Source organism: Pan paniscus, chromosome 16 (genome assembly GCF_029289425.2).
Source record: "Pan paniscus chromosome 16, NHGRI_mPanPan1-v2.0_pri, whole genome shotgun sequence".
Classification (NCBI taxonomy): domain Eukaryota; kingdom Metazoa; phylum Chordata; class Mammalia; order Primates; family Hominidae; genus Pan; species Pan paniscus.
Window position 1 is genome coordinate 34,065,741 of NC_073265.2, and position 26,001 is coordinate 34,091,741.

Sequence of the window (26,001 nt, forward strand, 5' to 3'; positions counted from 1 at the left end):
GGATGGCCTCATTTGGGTCAGTTGCACACCATTACTTTTGGGACTATACGATTTATGATAAAACTAAAGTTGGTGGCCAGCTCAGTACAATATACCTGGACATAAACATAGCCTTATTTATCATTCTCAGCCTTCCCAAGCTAATATAGCCTGGTCCAGTGACTCTCTGAAGTAAAGATTGTCAAATCAAAAGGAGCTCTGTTACCCAGGTATCCTTACCAGTCAGCTAATAATGTCCATGCAATAGAGTTGTTATAAGGTATAAATAAAATAGCGGGGGTGTGGCCAAGATGACTGACTAGAAGCAGTGGCAATCAAAGGCTCCCATCTAAAAGAACCAAAACAGCATCCAAATCTTAGAACCGAGGTATCCAAGTTCTATCATCAGGATTGACTAGGCGGCCGGTGTGACCCATGGAGAGGAAGGAATAGCAGTGTGGTGAGGTGGCCCACCTGAAAGCTACATGGGGGAGGTGAGCCCCCAGCCAAGAGAGACCGTGAGTGAGCGTGCTACGCAACCTGGGAAGCCATGCTTTTTCCATGGAACTGTGCAACCCACAGATCAGAATATCCCACTTGTGACCCCATACTACCATGGCCTAGGATCCCAACCACGGAGCCGCACAAATTCTCAACAGCTAGAATCTATCTAGGCCTGTTGCATTCCCGGGCAGAGGGGCAGCCATCACCACAGCTGTGGCTGCCTGCTGTCTAAGCCATCTGAGCTTCTTGCGGGAGGGGCGGCAGCCAACACTGGGACTGCTAGTTGGCCGGGCGCGGTGGCTCACGCCTGTAATCCCAGCACTTTGGGAGGCCGAGGCGGGCGGATCACGAGGTCAGGAGATGAAAACCATCCTGGCTAACACGGTGAAACCCCGTCTCTACTAAAAATACAAAAAAATTAGCTGGGCGTGATGGCGGGCACCTGTAGTCCCAGCTACTCGGGAGGCTGAGGCAGGAGAATGGCGTGAACCCGGGATGTGGAGCTTGCAGTGAGCCGAGATCACGCCACTGCACTCCAGCCTGGGCGAGAGCCAGACTCCGTCTCAAAAAAAAAAAAAAAAAAAAAAAAAATCTGCTACAACATCTGTCTAACATTGTACTGAAAGTCAGAGCCAGTGTAATTAGATGAAAAATTAAATAAAAGACGTCCATATTGGGACGGGAAAATTAAAATTGTCTCTACTTGCAGATGGCATGATTTATATACGAAAAATCCTAAATAATTCACTAAGAAACTACTAGATTTAAGTAGGCAGGACAAAAAAATCAATACACAATGATCAATTCTATCTCTATACACTTACAATGAGCAATCAAAAATGAAATAAAGAAGCAATTTCATTTACAATAGCATCAAAAAGAAAAATACTTAATACATTTAACAAAAAGTGTAAATCTTATACTCTGAAAGCTAAAAAGTACTGTTGAAAGAAACTGAAAAAGTCATAAATAAATGGAAAGACATGCCATGTTCACAGATTAGAAGACTATTTGTCTAAGATGGTAATAAATATTCCCAAAATTGATCTACAAGATTCAATGTAATCTTCATTAAAGTCCCAGATGACTTCTTTGCAGAAATTGACTAACTGATCCTAAAAGTCAAGGGACTTAGAGTAGCCAAAACAACCTTTAAAAAGAACAAATTAGGTGGAGCCAGTTTCAAAAGTTTCTACAAAGCTATAGTCATCAGTATAGCCTGGTACTGCCACGAAGATGTCATACAGTTCAATCAGATAAGATTTAGAGTCTAGACATAAACCCTTTGGTTAACAGTCAATTGATTTTCTTTTCTATATATATTTTAAGCAGAAAAGGATTTATTTTTATTTTTATTTTTTTACTTTAAGTTCCGGGATACGTGTGCAGAATGTGCGGGTTTGTTACATAGGTATACGTGTGCCATGTGGTTTGCTGCACCTATTGACCTGTCCTCTAAATTCCCTCAGTCAGTTGATTTTCTTTCTTTTTTTTTTTTTTTTTTTTTTTTTTTTTTTGAGACAGAGTCTCGCTCTGTCCCCCAGGCTGGAGTGCAATCTCGGCTCACTGCAAGCTCCGCCTACCGGGTTCACGCCATTCTCCTGCCTCAGCCTCCCAAGTAGCTGGGACTACAGGTGCCCGCCACCACGCCCGGCTAATTTTTTTGTATATTTAGTAGAGACGGGGTTTCACCGTGTTGGCCAGGCTGGTCTTGAACTCCTGACCTCAAGTGATCCTCCCACTTTGGCCTCCCAAAGTGTAGGATTACAGGTGTGAGCTACCGCACCCGGCCATAAAATCGTCTGTTAAAGCTTCTTAAGGTAAATCCAGTTTAAAAACTAGAAAGATAAAATAATGTTTCCTTCTGACCTAATTTAAAAGGACCCAGGAAACAAAGTCCTCTACAGAAATCACAGGGGGTGATACAGAGGGAAAGAAAGCAAATGAAGGAAGTAATAAAGGTACATCCAAGGCAGGATGGACGTGTAGGCATCATAGTCACAGCCATAAACCAGATGAACTCCTCAGAAAAGTGGAAAGCTCGTAATCTTGATTCAAAAACAAAACTCAATGACTCAGCGTCCACAAAACACGGCTAAAACCAAAAATACAGGCACACAACCTAAAAGGAGGTGTCAAGGACTGCCCTACTGTTACTCTGCTGACCATCAGATAAAGTAGGTGGTTAGTTAAAAGACCGAGTGCCAGTGAAAGGAAGCAGCTGGCTTTTCGGAACCAGCGCTTTCGGGATCTGTTTAACTGTCCTCCCATGGTCCTTGAGGCCTCATAACAAACCTATGCGGTCTCTGGTATCACAGATCGCCCTGCCCAGGCTGCCCAGGGGTCTGCTAGGGTTGTAGTGGTGAGTGGGTTCTTCCCTCCCTTCCACTGCTCCTAGGAAATTGCTGCAGTCAAGGGCTTTCTGGAATGAAAATGTTGCAGGTGAGCCTGAAAGCCACAGCAAGGTGTGACATTCTTATTAGTTTTTCTTAACTTACAAAAATGACACATGAACATGCTTTTTAAAAATTTTTCAAATTATAGAGGAATTTATACAGTAAAAAATGAAAGTCCTCCTGTCCCCAACCACCCCGCTGGGCAAACAACACAAAACCCCAAAGTCCTTTCTTCCAGAGCTAACTACTATTAATAGTTTGATGTCCATCAGCCTGGACATTATTTTCTACACATATTCAAACATATGTATGTAGGAAGTAGGCGGGATGTGGGGCAAATCATTTAATCCCTCTGTATGTCAGTTTTCTTAGCCTTAAAATGGGGGCAATGATATTACTCTCCTAGGGTTATTGTGAGGGTTATATGAGTTAAGATATTTGGTATTCTCAGAATAGTGTCTGGTCTATAGTGGGCACCCAGTTTCAGCTGTTGTGATTCATTCCTTATTTCTCGTTCACAGAAGCTTAGCATTCTATTGTAGAGATGATAACGATTCTGAGAGGTTTCACTGACTCCTACCTGGATAGTTAAGAACATACACACGGCCGGGTGTGGTGGCTCATGCCTACAATCCCAGCTACTTGGGAGACTGAGGCAGGAGGATTGCTTGAACCTGGGAGGAGGAGGTTGCAGTGAGCTGAGATCACACCACTGCACTCCAGCCTGGACAACAGAGCAAGACTCTATTCTGTCTCAAAAAAAAAAAAAAAAAAAGAACATACTCACTATTAGCTCTCCTGAAATTAATGGGTTGGGAACCCTGGCCCAGAACTCAGAACTCTGCCTCTGGTCCGGTATTGTTTTCACCACACCACAGGGTCCCCCACAATTCCCCCTTAAAAGCCGAAACTGTCTGGATGGAGCAGCTGGTCCTACTCCTTGTCCCTCAGCGACGTCCAGCTCCGTTGTCTTATTTGCACCCTAGGGTGTCTCTGGTGGGTTTCTGGGGCAGGGGGCTCTAGGCCAGGTGAGCCCTCCTCTTGCTGCAGTCTCTGCACGTGCCCCTCCTGGTCCTCGAGGTTTGGCTTCCCCTTCCACACAGTGAGTCACTACATGTTGAGACTGCCGGCCTGAGGATTCCTGGCTGCTCTGGGTTTAGCTCAGGCTAATGGGCAGGATGGAAACAGCTGGGAGCGGGGAGTGAGGTCTGGTTGCTTATCAGGCTACAGACATTTCCAGAGCTCCTTCTACATGCCAGGCACTGTGCCAGCCAGTTAGGGACACCTCCATAATGTAGGTGTGAGACTTGGTCATAGCTTCTGGGGGTCCCCGTCCATGTGAACCAACCGCCCAGAGCTCCTGGATCCAGCGGCTCTTCAGAGGGGCATCAGGGGAGCAGAGCAGAGCAGGCTGGTAAGAGGCAGCTCCTAAGTGCTGACACCTGGTTCCTCTCCTCCTCCCTGCCTGGCCTCTGGGCCTGCTGCCATCTCTCTTTCCCTGGCAGGTTTGTGGAATTGCTGAGAATGCTGGGTCAAGGCCAGGCTGAGGCCTTTTCTGCCACCCTGGGAACTCTTCACGTACCTTCAAGCACATTTGCAGACTCAGGGCTCAGAGCTGGAAAAGTCTTGAGGGTCATTCATCCTACTCATTTAACAGGTCAAGAGAGAAAATTTGGTGAGACAAGGGCAGGGGCACAAGCACTTAATAAGCATAATCAGAGTGCCATTCACCAGGGGAAGAACATCAAACTTCTTTATTCTGTCCCTATGACAAGCCTGAGGCTTGTTTTATTTTTCCCACTTGAAGGATGAGGAACCTGAAGCTTGAAGGAGTCAAGTGAGTTGCTCGAGGTCATCAGGAAGCAGAGTAGCCTAACGTGTACTCACCTCTTCCTTACTATAGGGAGCCCAAGACATCTACACAACCCACTGGTCTCTTCCTTTACAAGTGCCTCTTCCAAATGCAGGAGAGGTGTCCCTCCAGTCAGCCACAGGCCCATGGCCAGACACAGACTGGATGACAGAAACTTTCCCAGCCAACCACCTTGGCAATGTCTGTCTTCCCTTCGGAAGCATCGTTCCCTCTGGAACCCCATTCCGGAGGAAGGCAGCATGGCAGGAGCAAGGGCCTTCCTCAGGTCCTAGTTTTGTTGGGCATTCAGCGAGGTGTGGGGATTTAGTGTGTGGTATAGGGGAAGGCAGGTAGGGGTTGGAGAGCTCTGGCTAGAGCCTGTCTGTCCCTGTGCTATGCTGAAAGCCCAGCTGTTCCCAAGAACAAGCAGCCCCAGTCCCCAAAGGCCAGAGCTGAGTCACTTTCTTCAGTCTGCTCTAGATGCCTAGTTCCTTGCCTCCCAGCTTTTTCTGAATTCACTTTCTCACAGATCATGTGTTGGACTCCTTCTTACTGATAACAGTTTTTCCAGAAGTTCTTGAGAATCATCAAACCTTAATACTGTCAGCGCTGGCAGCCCTATCCTATCTCACATGATGGGTGGCAAGAGATATGATTCCCTTTGGTATTCCTGAAAGCAGATAGTGCAAATATGCAAGAGCACTCGAAAATCTACACAGTATTGTTAAGCTATATAAGCACAGCGTTACATACACATATGTGCCCACAGAATGAAACAGCAATGTGACAAATGCTTTCAAATCACTCAGAAGGCAAAGTTCCTTAAGGGTTCTACAAATTGCCAAGTCTCTTGGGGTGATGAGGGAAGATTGTTATCAGGAAGAATACTCTACTGATTAAGCAGATGCTGCCTCATCCGCCTGCACCCAACACAGCCAACCATGTTGGAAAGCCACCTGGTGTGGAGGCAGAAGCATGCACAAGGAGTCCTGGAGGCCAGCCCCGCTGCCACTGACCTTGGGAAAACCACTGACTCCACCCTCCCCAGTCTTGTCCAGTGGGGGTTGATGGAGAACAAGGATGAGAAGACTCCAAGTTTCTTCCCAGCCCCAACCTTTCATGCTTTATAAATACCAGAGAGTGATGAGGCAACTTGGTAGTTTTTACAATGGGGTTCAGGGAACAGTCCTAATTGGGTAACGGATGATCAAGAAGCCAAGGAGGAAGCAGGAAAATAGAAAGAAAATAGGTACAAAAATAAAGAGGCTGTGTAGTATGGGAATCCTAAAAAGACATCAGAGAGGAGGGCTTGGGTCTAGGGAAGAACTGGGGACACAGGCAGAAAGCCCCCTGGGAGGAGAAGAAAGGCAGGGCTGTAGGACTCCCCAGAGACCTTCCTCAGCACCCCCACTGCCACTGCCACTGCCAACCAGAGCCCCATCATTCCCTATAAACCACCAGCACAAGGCTCTCTTTCAGGCCTACTCCTGCACCTCCATCCCCAGACCACTAGGCCATGACTATGGCATAGCTTAGTACCATTTACTGAGCACCTACTATGTGCCAGACCTCATGCTGGAGACTTGATATGCTTTTCTCATTGGATCTCATCAGTAATTCTGTGAGGGAGGTACCATTACTATTTCTATTTTACAGGCGAGGATATTGAGGTTACAAAATTTAACTGACTTGCCCAAGGTCACACAGTTGTAATTGGCAGAGACCAGTGGGCTTCACTACTATGCTCTTCTGCCTTCCATGAAACTTTTGTTTGGTGTCTTGACTTGGAAAGGGCCCCAGGAAGATGGGCCCATTCAGGAACCACTTGCTGAAAGGTGTACTCTGCACATGTAACCTGCTTACTTCTAGAGCAGGTTCAAGTGTTGACTTAAACCCATCACAAGGTCTCTGGCCTGTGACTCCTCTCAAGGCTCCCAGCGGGCCCTAGAAAAACTCAGATCTGTCAGACTGCTCCTGTGACTGGCACCTGGCCTCCATCAGACAAGCCCCATCCTGGTTGAAAACCACCACTGGGGCCAGGCTGCGGTGGGAGAAGAATGCATCTGGGTTGGGTCAGGGGGAAAGCGGCACTTCGGCACCCTAGAGCTCCATGGCTGGGGCCATGGGGGGGCCATGCAGAAAGGGAAGCACTTTGCTTCCTCCAGACTCAACTTCACAATTTCAGGGGTGAGAATTGGAGTAGGGTAGGGGAGTGGGCACAGGGCAGGAGCTTGAGACTCACAGAGACCCCAGTTTGACTCTTGGTTGTGCTCTGTGCCCAAGTCAATGAGCTTCCTTCTGCCTTGGTTGACCCAATAACGGTGCCCACCTCACCATTATTCTTGTGGAGATTAAATAAATTAAGGCATTCAAAGCACTTATTAGCACAAGGGCAGGCACATAGTAATAATAATTATGACTCTCCATGCATCACCTTATTTAATATTTTGGCGATTAAATGAAACTGAAGCAGAGAAAAGTTAAATCATTTCTCCAAATTCACTTGTCAGGAGGGAGTAGATCCAGGATCCCAGAGCTCAAGCCCTGGCAGCACACCACGGCACCTCAGGAAATGTCAGCCGTTGCTGTCATGGTGTGTTGTTGTTATTGTCGAGGTCATTGTTGTTATGACCTTCCTGGTGGTTGCAGTGGAAACTAATAACAGAGGATGAACCACAGGAATTCCCTCCAGGATGTCTGCAGAGGGTGAGTGATTTCAGCAAGAACTTTCTATTGTTGCTCTAAGTAAGGGAAACTGAAACTGAAAGACTAAAACCAACCACTGTGAGTCAGTCTTATTCCTAGGGAGGCTACCCTCTCTCAATGCCACCAAGAAGAGTAGCCTGCCCAGGCGATGCCTCATGTTTGGAATTAGGAGCTGAAAGAATAAAGAAATAACCACAGGAAACAGCACCAAGTTAATGAAGGGAAAGAGGTCCCACGTGACCCAGTGGGGCTGTGGACACTAACTTGTAACAAAAGGCTGCATTGTGCTTATAGAACCGGCAGAGGTTCCCGTCATCAGGGGGTGTGGCACAGAAGAAGATGGAAGGTGACAGATTGTATCGGCCCATCTTGCAGAATTCATCATTTTCTCGGGGAGCACCAGGCTCGATGGCAACACGATCACCTGGAGAGGAAAACAAAGATGGCACCATGTCTGAAGGTGGGAGCAGAGTCTGCCTCCTCTTTGGTCCGGTTCTTTGTTTTCCAACCTTTGAAAACAGCAGAAGCAGAGATGTTATGAAGGCTTGCATGCTCATGGGCAGATGCCAGATGAGAGAATCTAGCTTAACGAGCCACCCTCCTCCCTGGGGACCCAGGGTGTCCTAGGCAAGTGAGGAAACTCGGGATGAAGCACAGAGTCACTCTGGGGGAAAAGGACCAGCCCCCTCCTCCACAGCCCAGTGTGGCCTGCCCTTTTTCCAGCTCCTGCAACAAGCCAAGCCACCCTCTATCTCCATAGCCACTTCCCAGCTAAGGCAAGCCAAGTATAGTTCCCATCTCACACTGCTGGAAAAGGGGTAGCTAATACATGGAGTTTGCAGGCATTTTTTCTTCATCTGTTTAGAAGATAGAAAGCAAAGCCTTTACAAAGACAACAGCTATAATTACAGCATGTTTTATGTCCAGTTTGGTCGTTTTTAGACAATAATTAGGAGTCAACTGATTCCTGGTAGTAGAACTGCAAAGGCCAATGACCTGCAGAGGCCTCATACAGTGGAGAGTAATACTTGAGGCTTCTGAACAGCCAGCTCTATTATATTTCTACTCTATGCCTCACAACGACTGCTTGGAAACCCAGCCTGAGAACTGCTCTCTAATTGTCTTCTTTTTCTATCTTTTTATTATGAAGAATTTCAAACACACAGCAAAATTCAAAGAATTGTATAGTCAACACCTGGATACCCTCCTCCTACATTCTTCAAGGAACATCTAGCTATGTTCACTTTATCACATATCTATCCATCTACCCCTCCATCTCATCTCTGTCTCCTTCCATCAGTCTATCTTCTTTTCTGATGCATTCAAAGCAGGCTGCAGACATCAGTATACTTCACCCTTAAATGCTTCAGCCTGCATATCATTAACTAGAGTTCAGTATTTGTTTATGGTTCTTTTTTAAAGGTATCACCTAGGAATGCAAACCCCTTTTATGATACAGAACACTACCACTACCTCAGAAATCTTATTCCTCTGTATCTGTTCCCAGTCAATCCCCACCCCCATCCCCAGAGGACACCAATGTTTTTATTTTTTATTTTTTTGTACCACAGATTAGTATTGCCTGTTCTAGCACATCACAAAAATGGGATCATACAGCAGATACTCTTTTGAATCTTACTTCTTTCAGTTAGCATAATGCTTTTCAGATTGATCTATGTTGTTGTGGTATTAACTGTCTGGCCAGGTGTGGTGGCTCATGCCTATAATCTCATAATCCCAGCACTTTGGGAGGTCAAGGCAGGAGGATAGCTTGAGCCCAGGAGTTCGAGACCAACCTGGGCAACATAGAAAGACCTCATCTTTACAAAAAAAATTTTTTTTAATTAGCTGAGCATGGTGGTGTGTACCTGTGGTCCCAGCTACTTGGGAGGCTGAGTTGGGAGAATCACTTGAGCCCAGGAGGTTGAGGCTGCAGAGAGACATGATCACACCACTACATTCCCACCTGGGTGACAGAGCAAGACTGTCTCAAAAACAAATGACAGTTTGTTCCTTTTCATGGCTGAATAGTGTTCCCATAGTTGCTCAGGCAAGAGAAGATGCACCCCGTGCTTGCCTAATGTAAGAGTATACCACAGTCAGTATCACCATTCTCTTATTGATGGGAAAAACCTGGTTGTTTCCAGTTTTCTCATTGCTGGTTTTCTGGGGTTTTTTTCTGTATGTTTCTTTGTTTTTTTTTTTTTGTTTGTTTGTTTTTTGAGACAGGATCTCACTCTGTCACCCAGGCTGGAGTCCAGTGGTGCAATCACAGCTCACTGTAGCCTCGACCTCCCCAAGTTCAGGTGATCCTCCTGCCTCAGCCTCCCAAGTGAGGAAGGAGAAAGAAAAAAAGCAGGCAGACAGTTAGGGCAGGTCCTCGGTGGAATTCTTTCAAACAAAAGAGCAGTCTGGAAAAAATCAAGCTGCAGGCACATAAAGAGCAGCTTGGAAAAATCAAGCTACAGGCACAGATAAGGGAGTGAGGCCCAACATAGAAATGCCTTGGTTCTCTGTGTAATCAGTGCACTCCCAGGAAATAGTTTCCTCCCCTTTTTGGGCATGTACACAGTGGGCTCCATGAGAACTTGCATGGGGTGGGGTGGGGGCTTGCCTAAAACATGCCCGTAGTTGCTCAGGCAAGAGAAGCTGCACCCTGTGCTTGCCTAAGACATGCTCACAGCTGCACAGATAAGGGAAGCTACACAGGTAGCTACACAGATAAGGTAAGTTACACAGCACCTACACAGATAAGGGAAGTTTCTTATAAAAACCTTCATATTTAACTGTAAAACAACAACCCTCTTTCAGGTCCCCCGCTCTGCTGCTGAGAGCTTTCCTCTTTCACTTATTAAACTTTCACTCCAACCTCACCCTTGGTGTCCACACTCCTTAATTTTCCTGGTCATGAGACAAAGAACTCTGGATAACGCCTCAGACAGTGAGATTGCTATATTGACCCTAGACTGCTTTACAAGTAGCTGCGACTATAGGTGCATGCCACCATGCCTGGGTGACTTTTGTTTTTGTTTTTGCAGAGACAGGGTTTTTCCATGTTGCCCAGGTTGGTCTCAAACTCCTGAGCTCAACTGCTCCTGTGACTGGCACCTGGCACCAAGCAATCCTCCTGCCTTGGCCTCCCAAAGTGCTGGGATTACAGGTGTAAGCCACCACGTCCATCCCTGGTTGTTTTTCATGACTATCTTGCCTCCTCATCAAGGATGGGAATGCCTCAGGATTAGTCAGTCTTCCGCTTCACATTTATTTTTTCATAGTGTCTATGAAATTATTATTGCTAGACAAATTTTTATTGCTAAACATAGAATTTGTGGATTGGGGGAAAACAAACCATGGGACACAAATGTCATTAGTATCTAGAAGGGCATTACTTATTGGCAAAAATTTCCCCTGGAATGTGACAAGTAAAACCTGTTGGTTAAAGACAGTAGCACTTTTCTGTTGTAAAGGAAAGGGAGACAGGTAGGAATAATTGAGGACAAATAGTTATCCTGAGGTTTTGGGATGGTTTAGATGGTTCATCTTCATGCAGATACCCAGCCCTGTGTAGGGGAACTCCAAATACACTGTCAATACAGCAATGGCCTCCATGTTTGCAGAAAACAGAAAGCAGACTTACAGGGGATTTTAATATCACAGGTATTGCTACACATCAAAGTTACAATTGGATTTAAACTCCGTCTGAATTTGGGGAGTGACCCATACCAGCGAATCAGAGACTGAACTAGAAACCCTGGCAGACCCTTCTGCCTGAACCCAGGCATTAACTCCACAGAGAACAGCAGAAATCTCCCCTTCTAGCAGCCAGGAACAAGCTGGAGACCAACACGGACAAATGCCAGTGAGGCAGGAAGCCATGTGGCAGGAGCCCAGGAAAGGACCCACAGGCCTTATCCTGCCTCAGTACCTGGTTATTCAGGAAAAGTCTGACGGACAGACTCCACTGGGAAGAGGTGCTTAAACCTACTACACAGAATAGAGTTTACCAATAATGGTGGGATCAAGTCCTGCCATTTACCAAATGCCCATTGTGTGCCAGGTACCAGGAAAGGCACATCACAAAATCTCCCTTCCCTCACCATAAACCAAAAAGATGGTGTTATCTCTGCTTTAGCAATGAGGAAACAGAAGCTCAGGTGGTCACGCAGTGATAAGCTGTGGAGATTTGACTGTCCGCTCACCTCTGTACTAGTGTTCAGGCCCTCTGGAGCCTGAAGAGGATGTTAGGAACCTGGTGAGGCCTGCTGAGGCCATGGAAGGTCTGGCCTTTATTCAACAGGGAAATAATAAACAATTTTTCCTGTCTTTTTGTGTTGAAAGTACTCACAGAATAGTGTAGAGTCCTGGTACATAGTTAGTGCTCATTAAAATAAGTGGTGAAGGCTGGTCTGAAGGTAGTGCATCATCTTAATTGGTTGTTCATACTCAGTTACAGATAATACTCCTTGTTCTACTCTTTCCCCGCTTCTCACTACTGCACTTGACTAGTCTTAAAAAAAATAGGAATGCTTCCATGCCTTAGAGTTATTGAGTTATACGTATGTTTGTTCATTTGTTTGTTTGTTTATTTATTTATTTGAGACAGAGTCTTGCTCTGTCACCCATGCTGGAGTGCAGTGGCATGATCTCAGCTCACTGCAACCTCCACCTCCCAGGTTCAAGAAATTCTCCTGCCTCAGCCTCCTGAATAGCTGGGATTACAGATGCATGCCACCACGTCTGGCTAATTTTTGTATTTTTAGTAGAGATGGGGTTTCACCATGTTGGCCAGGCTGATCTCGAACTTCTGACCTCAAGTGATCTGCCCACATAGGCCTCCCAAAGTGCTAGGATTACAGGCGTGAGCTACTGTGCCTGACTGACTTATATGTTTAAATTCTGTAAATGAACATTAGGAAATATTTGATGAGTTGTGGTCTTCTTTCTAGATTAGTTGATTAGAATTTTAAGTCAAAGTTAACATATGAAAGACTTTAAATCCAAATTTTGTATCCTAAGGAAAGAAAAGGACCCACAGAAATCCTTATGACCACCAAAATATGTCTGTATTTAGCTGGGCATGGTGGTTTATGCCTATGTAATCCCAGCACTCTGGGAGGCCGAGGAGGGCTGATCACCTGAGGTCAGGAGTTTGAGACCAGCTTGGCAAACATAGTGAAACCCAGTATCTATTAAAAAATACAAAAATTAGCCAGGTGTGATGGTGCATGCCTGTAATCCCAGCTACTCAGGAGGCTGAGGCACAAGAATCACTTGAACCTGGGAGGCTGAGGTTGCAGTGAGCTGAGATGGCACCACTACACTCCAGCCTGGACAACAGAGTGAGAGTTCATCTCAAAAAAATAAAATGTCTATATTTGTCTCTTCCTTCTATCTCCTCTGACTTCCTCTGCTTTCTCTCCTGTCCAGTGAACTTTCTGCAAATTATGCCTATGTCATTAAGGATGAATTCTTCCACCTAGCCTTCAAGATCCTCCATAATCAGGTGGAGTTTTCATATTATTCAGTTTTACCTTCTAATTATGATTATATTATGATAACATGACATTTCGCAGTTTTACAGTGCTTTTTAAATTTTATTTTATTTTTTTGAGATAGAGTCTTGCTTTGTCACCCAAGCTGGAGTACAGTGGTGCAATCATGGCTCACTGCAACCTCAACCTCCTGGGCTTAAGTGATCCTTCTGTCTCAGCCTCCTGAGTAGCTGGAAATGCAGGTGCACACTACTACACCCGGCTAATTTTATTTTTTGTAGAGACAGGGTCTCCCTCTGTTGCTCATGCTGGTCTCAAACTCCTGAGCTCAAGCAATTCTTCTGCCTCGGCCTCCCAAAGTGCTAAGATTACAGGTGTAAGCCACCATGCCCAGCCAAGTGCTTTTTAAAGGGGGACTTTTATGAAGATTATGCATGTTTATCATCTCCAATAACTCCCCAACACAAAACCTCTGCTCTGAGCAGCACAGACTTATCTGCACCCAGATGTGTTACTCTCACATCTGTAATTTTGTTGTTCACTTCCTCTTTTTTTTTTTTTTTTTTTTTTTTGAGATGGAGTCTCACTCTGTCTCTCACCAAGGCTGGAAAGCTGGCATGCAGTGGCACGATCCCAGCTCACTGCAACCTCTGCCTCCTGAGTTCAGGCAATTCTCCTGCCTTAGCCTCCCAAGTAGCTAGGACTACAGGCGCGTGCCACCATGTCTGGCTAATTTTTCTATTTTTAGACAGAGTTTCATCATATTGGCCAGGCTGGTCTCAAACCCCTGACCTCAAGTGACCTGCCCACTGCAGCTTCCCAAAGTACTGGGATTACAGGCATGAGCCACCGCACCCAGCCTATTCGCTTCCTCTTAACTAGAATATTAGCTCTGACCTCTTCAATAACTCAAATATAAAACCGTTCTCAAGTATGAAGATGCTGGGTAGCCCAGTGGTTCTGAGCACTTGCTCTAGAGTCCAAAAGACCAGGGTGGGTATCCCAGTTCTGAGACCAACTAGTGAGTGACCCTGGGCAATAACCAGGCTTCAATTTCTTCTTCAATTAATGAAGATAATAATGCCTATCTCACAGAGTTGTTTCAAGAATGAAATAAATAGCCCAGGTGCAGTGGCTCAGGCCCGTAATTACAGAACTTTGGAAGGCCAAGGTAGGCAATTAACTTGAGGTCAGGAGTTCAAGACCAGCCTGGCCAATATGGTGAAGCCCAGCCCCTACCAAAAATACAAAAATTAGCCAGGCATGGTGCTGCATGTCTGTAATCCCAGCTACTCGGGAGGCTGAGGCACGGGAATCACTTGAACCAGGAGGTGGAGGTTGCAGCAAGGCGAGATCGCACCACTGCACTCCAGCCTGGGTGACAGAGCGAAACTCCGTCAAAAAAAAAAAAAAAAAAAGAAAGAAAGAAAGAAAGAATTGTACATCTAAGTGTTTAACATGGAGACTAATGTAGCAAATCAATAAATATTAGCCACCTTCTTATTAATGTTACTACTGTTAGATGTCTAGCTCAAAGACCTATCTCCTCCATGAACTCTTTAACCACCTCTGCCCACAACAAATGCCCTTTGAACTCCTAAAGCCTATTCTTTCCCACACCTAATTGTACCCTATGGGCTTGCTGTCTAATTGCTGGTATTTATGAAGGGCCTGACATCTAGTGTTTCCATATAGATCTAAGCATCCAGGGATCATATCTGCTCATTTTTCTATATCCCTCAAGGCTCATGGCATAAGACTGAGCTCATTGTGGACAACTGATTAAACCCTTGTTATAATTTACATTTAGAGAACCCCACTCTTTGTTATAATTTATAGTCAGAGACTTTGTCCCACAGGTGAGAACCAATCATCAGTGGCTGTTGGAAGCTATAAACATTCCACTATGAAATAACCTCATAACACCACAGGAGCCTTCTTGACTTCCACTAATGATGAATGACTTAACATCCCTAAACAAGACACGTGCCTGACTGCTTCACAGCTGGTCAATCCCTCTCCATGTGGTTGGGCTCAGAGAACTTTATAACTAACACAGGATGGTGCCTCCTGTCAACCTCCACCTTCCCCCAAATAATGTGACCTTATTTCCGGGCTGCACAGCAGCCTCACCGGTGAAGGAAGGTTAAAGCCAACAACTAACTATGCCAAGACAACTTGGATTTAATTCACGGTATCAGGGAACAACACAGCCTGCCACAGCTGAGAATTCCTCCCTCTGGAAAAATGAATTAAGTAAATCGAGGAAAAATAATGGTGGTTTCCCAGCCATCTAATAAAAATCAAACATGATATCCAAGGCCGTGGTTCACAGCATGTAAAGGTAGTTTGGTTTCCTGTGCCTCAAATGTTTTCTCCAGCCCTTTACCTGGCTTATTTCTTACTTGGCTCCAGATGTTGGATTAATTGTCCCTTCCTCAAATGAACCAAGGGTCTGGGTAAAATACACTAATCACACCCTGCATTCTCCTCTACTGCCGTTAACACGTGATGACTAAGTAACTATCTGTCTGCTCCAGGTCCCTCTTTTCTTGTGTAAGTAAGATCCATGTGAGTATGGACCAAGATTGTCTTGTTCCCTGCTGTACCCAGAGCTTAACAGAGGGCCTGGCCCAAAGAAAGCATGCACACATATTTATGTTGAATGAACACATAAGTCGAAGGACCTTGCTGACCTGGTTTTAGGTGCTTTACCGATGATCCCACTTTTTCGACTGTTCCCGAAGCTTCATGTCCCAGCACCATGGGCTTTTTCACAATAAAATTCCCAATTCGACCATACTCCCAGTAGTGGACATCTGAGCCACAGATTCCAACAGAATGCATCCTCAGCAAGACCTCTGATAAAAGAAAGGAAGAAAAAAACAGTGAGAGAGGGAACAACCCCTATCACTCTGAGGTGACCTAGTGATTTCCCTTTGCCCAGGGGAGAGGGCTGGGTTACCGGGCCAGGTACACAATTTAGGCCACAGAGGAAGTCAAGCTCCATAGCAACCCTGATTAAGTCTCGCAAGGCAAACAAGCTTCCACATGTGGTGGCTAATTTTATGTGTCCACTTGGCTAGGCTATAGTGCCTGGTTGTTTGAAGATACGTGTTGGGCATGGTTAACTTTTAAACCAATAGACTTTGAGTAAAGTAGATTACCCTCCATAATGTGGGTGAGCCTCATCCAATCAGTTTGAAGGTCTTAAAAGCAAAGACTGAGGTTTTCTGAAGGACAAGGAATTCTCCTCAAGACTGCAACATCAACTCTTACCTGAATTTCCAGCCTGCCCTTTGTACACATACACACATACGTACATACACATATATCTTAGTGGTTTTGTTTCTCTGGACAACACTGACCAATACACTGGGTAAACAAGATATCATTAGTAGGATGAAATGTACCAACCACTTAAGAGAACAAACTATTTTCCAAAAGATAACTTTCCAGACAATTAATATGCTACGCGTGATTCGTAGATTCGTATCTATTTATGAGAAAAGGTCTGGTAGAATCTCAGCTTGGCAACATTTTGTGAACTATCAAGTTGAGTTCTTCATGCCTATTGTTTTCTTTCCTTTATTTACTTATTTATTTATTTTTTATTTTTAGACAGAGTCTCCCTCTGTCGCCCAGACTGGAGTGCAATGGCAGGATCTTGGCTTACTGCAATCTCCACCTCCCCGGTTCAACCAATTCTCCTGCCTCAGCCTCCCAAGTAGCTGGGATTACAGGTATGCGCCACCACGCCCGGCTAATTTTTGCATTTTCAGTAGAGACGGGGTTTCGCCATGTTGGCCAGGCTGGTCTTGAACTCATGACCTCAGGAGATCCGCCTGCCTCAGCCTCCCAAAGTGCTGGGATTACAGGCCTAAGCCACCGCGCCTGGCCAGTTTTCTAAGTTTAAAATAATGATGGTACTGAGCCCCTTTGGTGAAATAAATACCAATAAGTACCATCATCTCTGACTGAGATGATGGTTATGAATACCTCCCTGAAAAAAACACTCTGCCTTAGAAAGACAGAGACCCAAATATCTGCTATGCACTGCACTTGCCACAGACTGCCAGGGGTGGCTCTTCAGAACTTTCTTCCTCCTTAGTTTTAGTGAAGAGTAAGGAATGGCAGGGTGAATTCTCAGGTCAAATGCAGGGAAAAGGCATTTGAGTTAGGAAAATCATCTCAGAATTTCCTCTCTTGAAGTAGCAATTGGTAGCGAGAGATTAGATTTGACTTGCTAGAACACTCGCTGAAATGCACTCTTTTCCCTTCCAATGCAAGTGTAGCAAGAGACGAGAGTGCAAGCAGAATGCTGCTTCAGGGAGAAAAACTGTACCAGGAGCCAAGCTTGTACTCTGTGTCCAAGACAGCCCTCGTTTGGCCACTTCTGGAATCAACGGTCAACTTTTCAGGACACAGTGAGGTAACTCTTTCACTTCTCTGAACATGGTATCTTGGTGAAAATCCTTGAACCCTAACTATACAATACTTACTCAGCACCCACAGAATGGCTATATTCTATCTAGTCTGTATTCTTACCACTTACAAGTCGATAACACAACTGACCTTTCAGTAGCAAAGCTGTGGATCTACCAGGAAAGCTGTCTTTGATCTGACGTTCACCCAGAAGCTGCGGTTCTGGTGTGAGGTAGGACAAAGTGGGAAAGGACACCCCCAACTCCTCAAGGGCAGAAAGGGGACCTGACTGTCTAGGTGTGAGAGGGGGAGGGTGAGTATCTACAGACACTCTGCCCCTTGCCCCCAGCCTCACTTCAGGGTCCTGCACGATTATGACAAAGTGGAATTCCAGGCATGGGAGGGATTAGAAAGCTGTCAGCAGGGATCTCCCCGAGCCAATAGACAAAAAGAGATGGAAATGTTCACAGCACCTGCCATGTGCAGACGGTGGGCTGGACTTTATCCTCACCATAGCACTCAGTTTGTACATGAGAAACCCAAAGCTGGGAAGTTGCAGATGCCACCTTGGGCGTCAGCATGTCAGCTAAGCCCCACAGGCTTAGCAAGTGAGAGGCCTAGAAGGAGTGGAGTAAAGGTGTTGGAAACCGTGCCCCAGTGTGCTCACTCACTTTCTGTGCTTGGTTGATTAGGGCAGGGGACAGGGCCCCATGCAGCACCTCCCACCCCCACTGGACAGTAGGTCCTGGGCTGCCCCACACTTTGGTGACTGGCCTTCCTGGGGAGTGGGGAAAGCTGGCATGATGCTCCCTTTGCTAAAGATTAAGTTCTGTAGACTCACTCCTTTTCAAAGTTTGCTTTAGGGTTAGGACACTTGGCCACTCCAACAGCAGCTTCTGGTAGATAGGGTACACTGTCATTAGGTCAAAAGAGGAAGAATTCTGTCATTGGTCCATATACTTCACATCAAAAACTCTTTGGGACAAGTCAGCAGTCTGGTACGGTAATTTTTCTGATTCTATCCCTGTTCTTTTATTTCATGTAGCAGCCAAGATAAACTTCCCACCAGGTCATGCTGTGGGCAGTAGACTCTGTTCTCAGCGTAACAAAAGCATAGTTTTTTAATGGACGCAAAAGTAATAAACAGTTGGAAAAGAGAGGTAAGGGAACAATATACATGTGACTCCAAAGGAAACAACAGGAAATAATAAAATATAAGTCATGTTTCCCAAGAACTTACCATTTGGGCCTGGTTCAGGGATAGGATAGTTCTCCTAAAAGAAACAAAATTGAAAAAATCATTTAGCATGCATAATAACTTCACCTTATGAACATTTTCCATTAAAAACAATTAGAGTTTCATCATTAGTTTATTTCTTCTTAGAATTAACACAAGCTCAGACCACACTGCTCCTGGGTGCATGCCTGAGGGGATGCGCTAAATGGCACGCTGCACACACCTGCCTAGCCCTTCGTCACTTTTCTGCATAACACAGTGACGGACCCAACAGCAGCATGCCCAGCATACTCACAGAGCATACAGAGGACCACACTTGTTGTCAGTAGTGACATGTCACAGGGTGAGATGAAGTTCTGACGCTGGGTTCCCTCCCTGGGAAACAGCCTACAAGCTGAAGGCCAATCCTAACTGAGGAAGAGCTGACTCTAATTGCTGACCTCATCCCACCCACTGGTGCAACTTCGCCAGGACTAAGGAAAAAGCACAGTCCATGTAACTCTAGGCAGAAGGGATCTTTGGGTTTCTAGATCTGCCGTCCATATCAGATCCTGCCTTCCTGGAAAAACATGTTCTTAGATACAGATTTGTTTGGTCTGACAAACTCCTCCAGGGAAAGGATGCAGGCGTTTCTGACAGTTGCACGTGAGGATGTTTCCCGCTAGACAGGTAGGAGAAAGTGTCTGTGCTGCCAACCTCTTTCCTTTACATCAGCACAAAGACTGATACCTGGTCCTCTTTTCCCAAACTTCCCATGTGGCATTTGAGGGGCCTCTTGGGAACACATAAGACCTGCATTTTGGCCCCCCTCACAAGTTCAAAAGCAATCTGAGCTATTCTGGTGTTCACAGCTAGTAGTAGTAGCAGTAGCAGCAGTAGTTGTAGTAGTGTTGGTTTACTAAGCCTTCTTTCCTCATTGTCAATGGGCTAGGAAAGTCCTAGTGACAAGGAAGGCCACTGAGTGGCCAAATCCAAGTGTTCATTTTATTCTTTGAAGGTAATCAAGAAAAGAGATGTACCCGGGCACAGTGTCTCATGCCTGTAATCCCAGCACTTTGGGAGGCTGATGCGGGCGGATCACTTGAGGTAAGGAGTTTGAGACCAGCCTGGCCAACATGGTGACACCCATCTCTACCAAAAGTACAAAAATTAGCCGGGCATGGTGGCACGCGCCTGTAGTCTCAGCTACTCAGGAGGCTGAGGCAGGAGAATTGCTTGAACCCAGGAGATGGAGGTAGCAGTGAGCCCAGATTGTGCCACTGCACTTCAGCCTGCGTGACAGGGTGAGATTCTGTCTCAAAAAAAAAAAGGAAGAGAGAGAGATGGAAATGTTCACAGAACCTGCCATGTGCCAGACAGTGGGCTGGACTCTATCCTCACCATAGCACTTAGTTTGGAAATGAGAAATTCGAAGCTGCGAAGTTAAATAACTTGGTCAAGGTCATGCTACCAGAGAGTGGATGAAGCCTGCTTCCACTGTACCCTACTGTAGCCCCAAGGTGGAATATGTCTTTTCTCCTTCAGGGGTGGTGCAAAGAGATGCCAAACAAGTGATGAGAATGTCAGAGCTGGGCCCCATGAAGAAAGCTCTGGGAGGAGGCACTGTCAAAGCTTACCTCCTTCCAATAGGGCCTATCTAGCTACTTTCATAGGCAGCCCCACCACACTAAACAACACCAAAGGGCACTAGACAAATGCTGCTCAGTACTATCACTGTGCTTAGTGATCAGTGGCTTTTTACTTTTCCTAACAAGATAATAAATACCTTGAAGCCAAAGACCATGCCTTCCATCTCTTTAGCATCAGGTACACTGCTTGTCCCTGAACTCAAGTGTTTGTACTTGTTAAATAACCACTATCCAAACTAGTGTTTCCAAGGAAGGTCAGAGGTTTTCACTTATGTCAAGTTACCAGCCCTTTCTGTTCAAGAGGCTCAGTGCTAATTTGAACCTCTTCTCCCGTGAAACAAAGCTCAAAACTTTAATGCTATTGCTGCCTAGCTGACATTGCTCAATGGCTTCTTTGTGTCAGGTACTGTGTGCTTTATAGGCATTACCTCATTTAATACTCGGAAAAACCCTACATGGTACATCCTACTATTGTCTCTTTTTCATGTGATGAGACTGAGGAACCCACCCATGGTAACACTAAGGCAGTAAACGGTGGAGCTGCATCCAAAGCAGCCTGATGGGGGCAAAAGGGCTTAAGGGAGTCTTTTTATCTTTTAATAATTTAGACTGGCTACATCGGAAGGAAGGAAGGAAGGAAGGAAGGAAGGAAGGAAGGAAGGGAGGATGGGAGGGAGGGAAGTAATCAGTCTAGAAATAGCCACCTCAAGATAGCTGATTGTCACCAAAACCTTCCTCAAAGTTGTTGCTGGTCCCACATCAGACATCAGGGACCGCTGTGTAAAGTGATGCTTCTGTTATACCACGTGGATTTTTTTTTTTTTACTTTAAGTTCTGGGATACATGTACAGAACCTGAGGTTTGTTACATAAGTATACATGTGCCATGCTGGTTTGCTGCACCTATCAACCCGTCACCTAGGTTTGAAGCCCCACATGCATTAGGTATTTGTCCTAATGCCGTCCCTCCCCTTGTCCCCCACCCCCTGACAGGCCCTGGTGTGTGATGGTCCCCTCCCTGTGTCCATGTATTCTCATTGTTCAACTCCCACTTATGAGTGAGAACATGTGGTATTTGGTTTTCTGTTCCTGTGTTAGTTTGCTGAGAAGGATGGCTTCCAGCTTCATCCATGTCCCTGAAAAAGACATGATCTCATTCTTTTTTATGGCTGCATTATACTGCGTGAAATGTTAAACTGCAGGTTAAATTGAAACTAAAGACTAAGGCCTTTATTTCAAACATGGGAGAGCACCCCACCCTCCCTGCTAAAGGCACTAGTAGGCAAATTCACAGACACTGAAAGACAGTTCCACAGCATACAATTCACAGCCTTGCCTCCAGCCAGGCCAGACCTGAACGCCCCATTTCGAGGTGGAGAGGTGGTAAGACTAAAGCTTAGAACAACAGTCAGGCACACCAAATAGGCCCTGGGTCACTAGAGAGAACACTACTGTAAATATTTGTTCAAGTTAACGGAGCTGAACAGCTGTGCTCCTACCACACAGCAAAGCTGCAGTGACTCTCCCAGACACTAGAGGGTGCTGTGCCCACAGCCTGTGCTGTGCCTGTAGCAGAACACGCTTGATGGAGAAGTTCAAATAAATTCCTCTCCTTGCACACCAACTTTCTTTTCCCATTCTTTTTCTGGCTGATTCTAATTACCCTTACAACTCAGGTTTGTCTCCTGCCTCCTGTCTCTGTAGGGGACATGCTACCTGAGCACAAAACCATTTTAACATCAGCCCGTAGGTTTGTAAATATTGCCCAAGCACACTGTGGGGACTACAATGTTTTAGAAAGTTATTACAGCATGGTTGCTCAAAACCTTGCTTTTCATGTTTCCTTGCCATGATGTTGGCCACAATCCTCTGTTTGCTTAATCTTTTTCTGTCTCAGATACTCTTCCATTTATCCTATTTCTCATCTACCAAAGTTTCTTAGTTTCTCTGAGATCCTGAACTTTCACTTTTATCTCCACAGCTCTTTTTTTTTCTCATTCCCAAAGGTTTTGTCATCTCAATCATATTAAAGGTTTCCTAAACGAATTTCTTTCATTTGTTTATTTTTTGTAACTCATCAGCAGTCCCTGATGTCAGATGTCACTGCACTCAGGCTACAGTGCAGTGGCACGATCTCGGCTCACTGCAGCCTCAACCTCCTGAACTCAAGTGATCCTCCCATCCTCCCACCTCAGCCTCCCAAGTAGCTGGGATTACAGGTGCATGCCACGCTGCGTGGCTAATTTTTTTTTATTTTTGGTAGAGACGGGGTTTCACCATGTTGGCCAGGCTGATCTCGAACTCCTGGCCTCAATTGATCTGCCTGCCTCTGCCTCCCAAAGTGCTGGGATTACAGGCGTGAGCCACTGTGCCTGGCCGAATTTCTTATCTTTTAATGAGTGACTACAAGAGGACTAAAAGGAATTGAGTAATTCTTCTTTACCATAGTTGTGTGAGTTTTCCAGAATATTTCACTTCAAGTCAGAAATACATATCTTAATCACATATATACTCTCCCTTTGTGTCCGGAATTGGTGGGTTCTTGGTCTCACTGACTTCAAGAATGAAGCTGCGGACCCTCGCATTGAGTGTTACAGTTCTTAAAGGGGGCGTGTCCGGAGTTTGTTCATTCTGATGTTCGGATGTGTTCGGAGTTTCTTCCTTCTGGTGGGTTCGTGGTCTTGCTGGCTCAGCAGTGAAGCTGCGGACCTTCGCGGTGAGTGTTACAGCTCTTAAGCCAGCGTTTCTGCAGTTGTTTGTTCCTCCCGGCGGGTTCATGGTCTCCCTGGCTTCAGGAGTGAAGCTGTAGACCTTCGCCGTGAGTGTTACAGTTCTTAAAGGCGACGTGTCCGGAGTTTGTTCCTTCTGATGTTCAGATGTGTTCGGAGTTTCTTCCTTCTGGTGGGTTCGTGGTCTCGCTGGCTTCAGCAGTGAAGCTGCAGACCTTCGCGGTGAGTGTTACAGCTCATAAAGGCAGTGTGTACCCAAAGAGTGAGCAGTAGCAAAATGTATTGCAAAGAGCGAAAGAACAAAGCTTCCACAGTGTGGAAGGGGACCCCAGCGAGTTGCCACTGCTGGCTCAGGCAGCCTGCTTTTATTCTCTTATCTGGCCCCACTCACATCCTGCTGATTGCTAGAGCCCAGTGGTCTGTTTTGACAGGGTGCTGATTGGTGCATTTACAATCCCTGAGCTAGACACAAAGGTTTTCCACCTCCCCACCAGATTAGCTAGATACAGAGTGTGGATTGGTGCATTCATAAACCCTGAGCTCGACACAGGGTGCTGATTGGTGTGTTTACAAACCTTGAGCTAAATACCGAGTGCCCATTGGTATATTTACAAGCCCTGAGCTAGACATAAAGGTCCTCCAAGTTCCCACCAGACTCAGGAGCCCAGCTGGCTTCACCCAGTGGATCTCGCACTGGGGCTGCAGGTGGAGCTGCTTGCCAGTCCCGCACCGTGCGCCCACACTCCTCAGCCCTTGGGTGGTCGATGGGACTGGGCGCCGTGCAGCAGGGGGCGGCACTTGTCGGGGAGGCTCAGGCTGCACAGGAGCCCACGGAGTCGGGGGGAGGGTCAGGCATGGCGGGCTGCAGGTCCCGAGCCCTGCCCCGCGGGAAGGCAGCTAAGGCCCAGCGAGAAATCGAGCGCAGCGCCGGCGGGCCGGCACTGCTGGGGGACCCAGCACACCCTCCGCAGCCGCTGGCCCGGGTGCTAAGCCCCTCATTGCCCGGGAACCGCAGGGCCGGCCGGCTGCTCCGAGTGCGGGGCCCGCCAAGCCCACGCCTACCCGGAACTCCAGCTGGCCCGCAAGCGCGGCGGAAGCCCCGGTTTCCGCTCGCGCCTCTCTCTCCACACCTCCCTGCAAGCTGAGGGAGCCGGCTCCGGCCTTGGCCAGCCCAGAAAGGGGCTCCCACGGTGCACTGGTGGGCTGAAGGGCTTCTCAAGTGCCGCCAAAGTGGGAGCCCAGGCAGAGGAGGCGCGGAGAGCGAAGAGGGCTATGAGGACTGCCAGCACGCTCTCACCTCTCACCTTCTATCCCCTTCAGCTGCTCCCGCTGCCCTACCAGCCCACTCCTGAAGTAACTCATGGAAATACTTCAGGAAGTACTCTCTGCGGGGACATGGAATCATCTCAGGTACCTCTCACATACTAAATGTTATCTTGCTTTTCCTAAATACATTTTTTTACATTAGCCTAAATATATATTTCCTAGCTATGTCGTCCTTGGTCCCTTTTCCTCTACTTCCACCTGCATAACTGAGTTGATTCCCTCAACACGTCTTGCTTGGGTTGTAGCAACGGCCTCAACACAAGCAGAAATGGAAGGAAGATGCCTTTTCCCTCCTCCAGCCAACCTGAGTGGCACAGTGAACTCAGACTCTAGAACTGCCTGTCTACATGCAACCCAGGCTTCCCCCACCAGCTGCGTGACCTCAGGGTAGTTATGTAACCCCTGTGTGCCCCAATTTCCTCCTTCATATAATGATAATCATGAAAGGGAATGCCGACTCAGTAAATACGTTCACGCTTATTACAAAAGAAGTAAAATCAAAGTTCTTTTTCCATAATTAGCTCACACTATGGTTGAAACAACGCTGGACAATCTTGTCCTTCTGACGAGAGTAAAGCATGTTAAATAGAAATTACAGGAGGCCACTGTTTTGCTCCTGCACAGCGCCCCAAGAGAACAGAATTAAAAACCCAAAATGGAGCCACTCATACTAAAGTTCCACATCATCAAAGCAAAACTAAGTTCTTATATGACCTTCAGAGAAATCAGGAGAGATAATAGCCAAATGTCCCAAACAGGCCAGTTTCAGTCAGCATGATAATAAAGTTCCCTCTACTTTAATCCTTACCAAAAAATAAAAAATAATGACCTGAAGAAACCTGATCTTAACCAATCAGTTATTTTTCTGTTGTTCTGTTTCCCTGTTCCCACCTTACAAGGAAAATAACTGAAATGACCAATCTGCTTTTTCTTGTGTTTCTGCTTTCTTTAGCTCTTTTCTGTTTGTAAAACCAACCTCCTCTGTTTACCTCACTGGAACACAGGCTATTTTATGGAATGAAGTGTTTCCCAATTCTAGAATTGCAAATAAAGCCAAAGAAAATCTTTTAAATTAAATTTCAGTCATTTTATCTTTTGACAAGTGTTTTAAATCATTTTGTGGAAAAGTTGTGTTCTGCATCCTGGATTCAACCAAACCTCAGGCCAAAAATATTCAAAAAATAAAAAACAGCAATACAACAATAAAAAATAATGCAAATGAATAATATTGTATAACAATTATTTACAGAGCATTTACATTGTGTTAGGTATTAGAGGTAATCTAGGGGGATTTAAAGTAGATGGGAGGATGCATGTAGGTTATATGCAAATACTACACCATTTTATCACATACAAGGGACTTGAGAATCCTTGGATTCTGGCATCCACAAAGGGTTCCTGGAGCCAATCCTTCCCCTACTCCAGGATACCGAGGACAACTGTATTCTCATGGTTTTCATATCAACATTAAGAAAATCTGACCACTCTACAAGGCTGGCATTTGGAAGAAAGTGAAGGGATTCTAGCAGTTTTTAGGCTTGACTCTGCCAGTTGTGGAAAGAGTGCAATGTGCTCCCACTGTCTTAGGGTTGGGGACGGCTAGCAGTGTGTGGGGAAAGTGCTGGTCTCATCCCAGATGCACAGCAGTCACCTGCTCCCTGCTGCCAAGCCTTCTGTGGGCCTGTGGAGGGCTGCCCTGCACACCTGCAGAGCGCAAGAGACCCTGTT

At 46.1% G+C, this 26,001-nt stretch overlaps 1 protein-coding gene across 1 annotated transcript in view; it reads right to left on the reverse strand.

Moving 5' to 3' along the window:
• Window positions 1-7,649: 7,649 nt before the first annotated feature.
• The window catches only part of LOC134729049 (sorbitol dehydrogenase-like), a 31,419-nt gene continuing 13,067 nt past the window's right edge, over window positions 7,650-26,001 (reverse strand). Inside the window, exons 2-4 of the mRNA XM_063596496.1 lie at window positions 18,595-18,628; window positions 15,626-15,790; window positions 7,650-7,861 (exon numbers count right to left, since the gene is read on the reverse strand). Coding sequence (XP_063452566.1) covers window positions 7,650-7,861; window positions 15,626-15,790; window positions 18,595-18,628 — 411 coding nt within the window. The remainder of the gene's footprint in view (window positions 7,862-15,625; window positions 15,791-18,594; window positions 18,629-26,001) is intronic.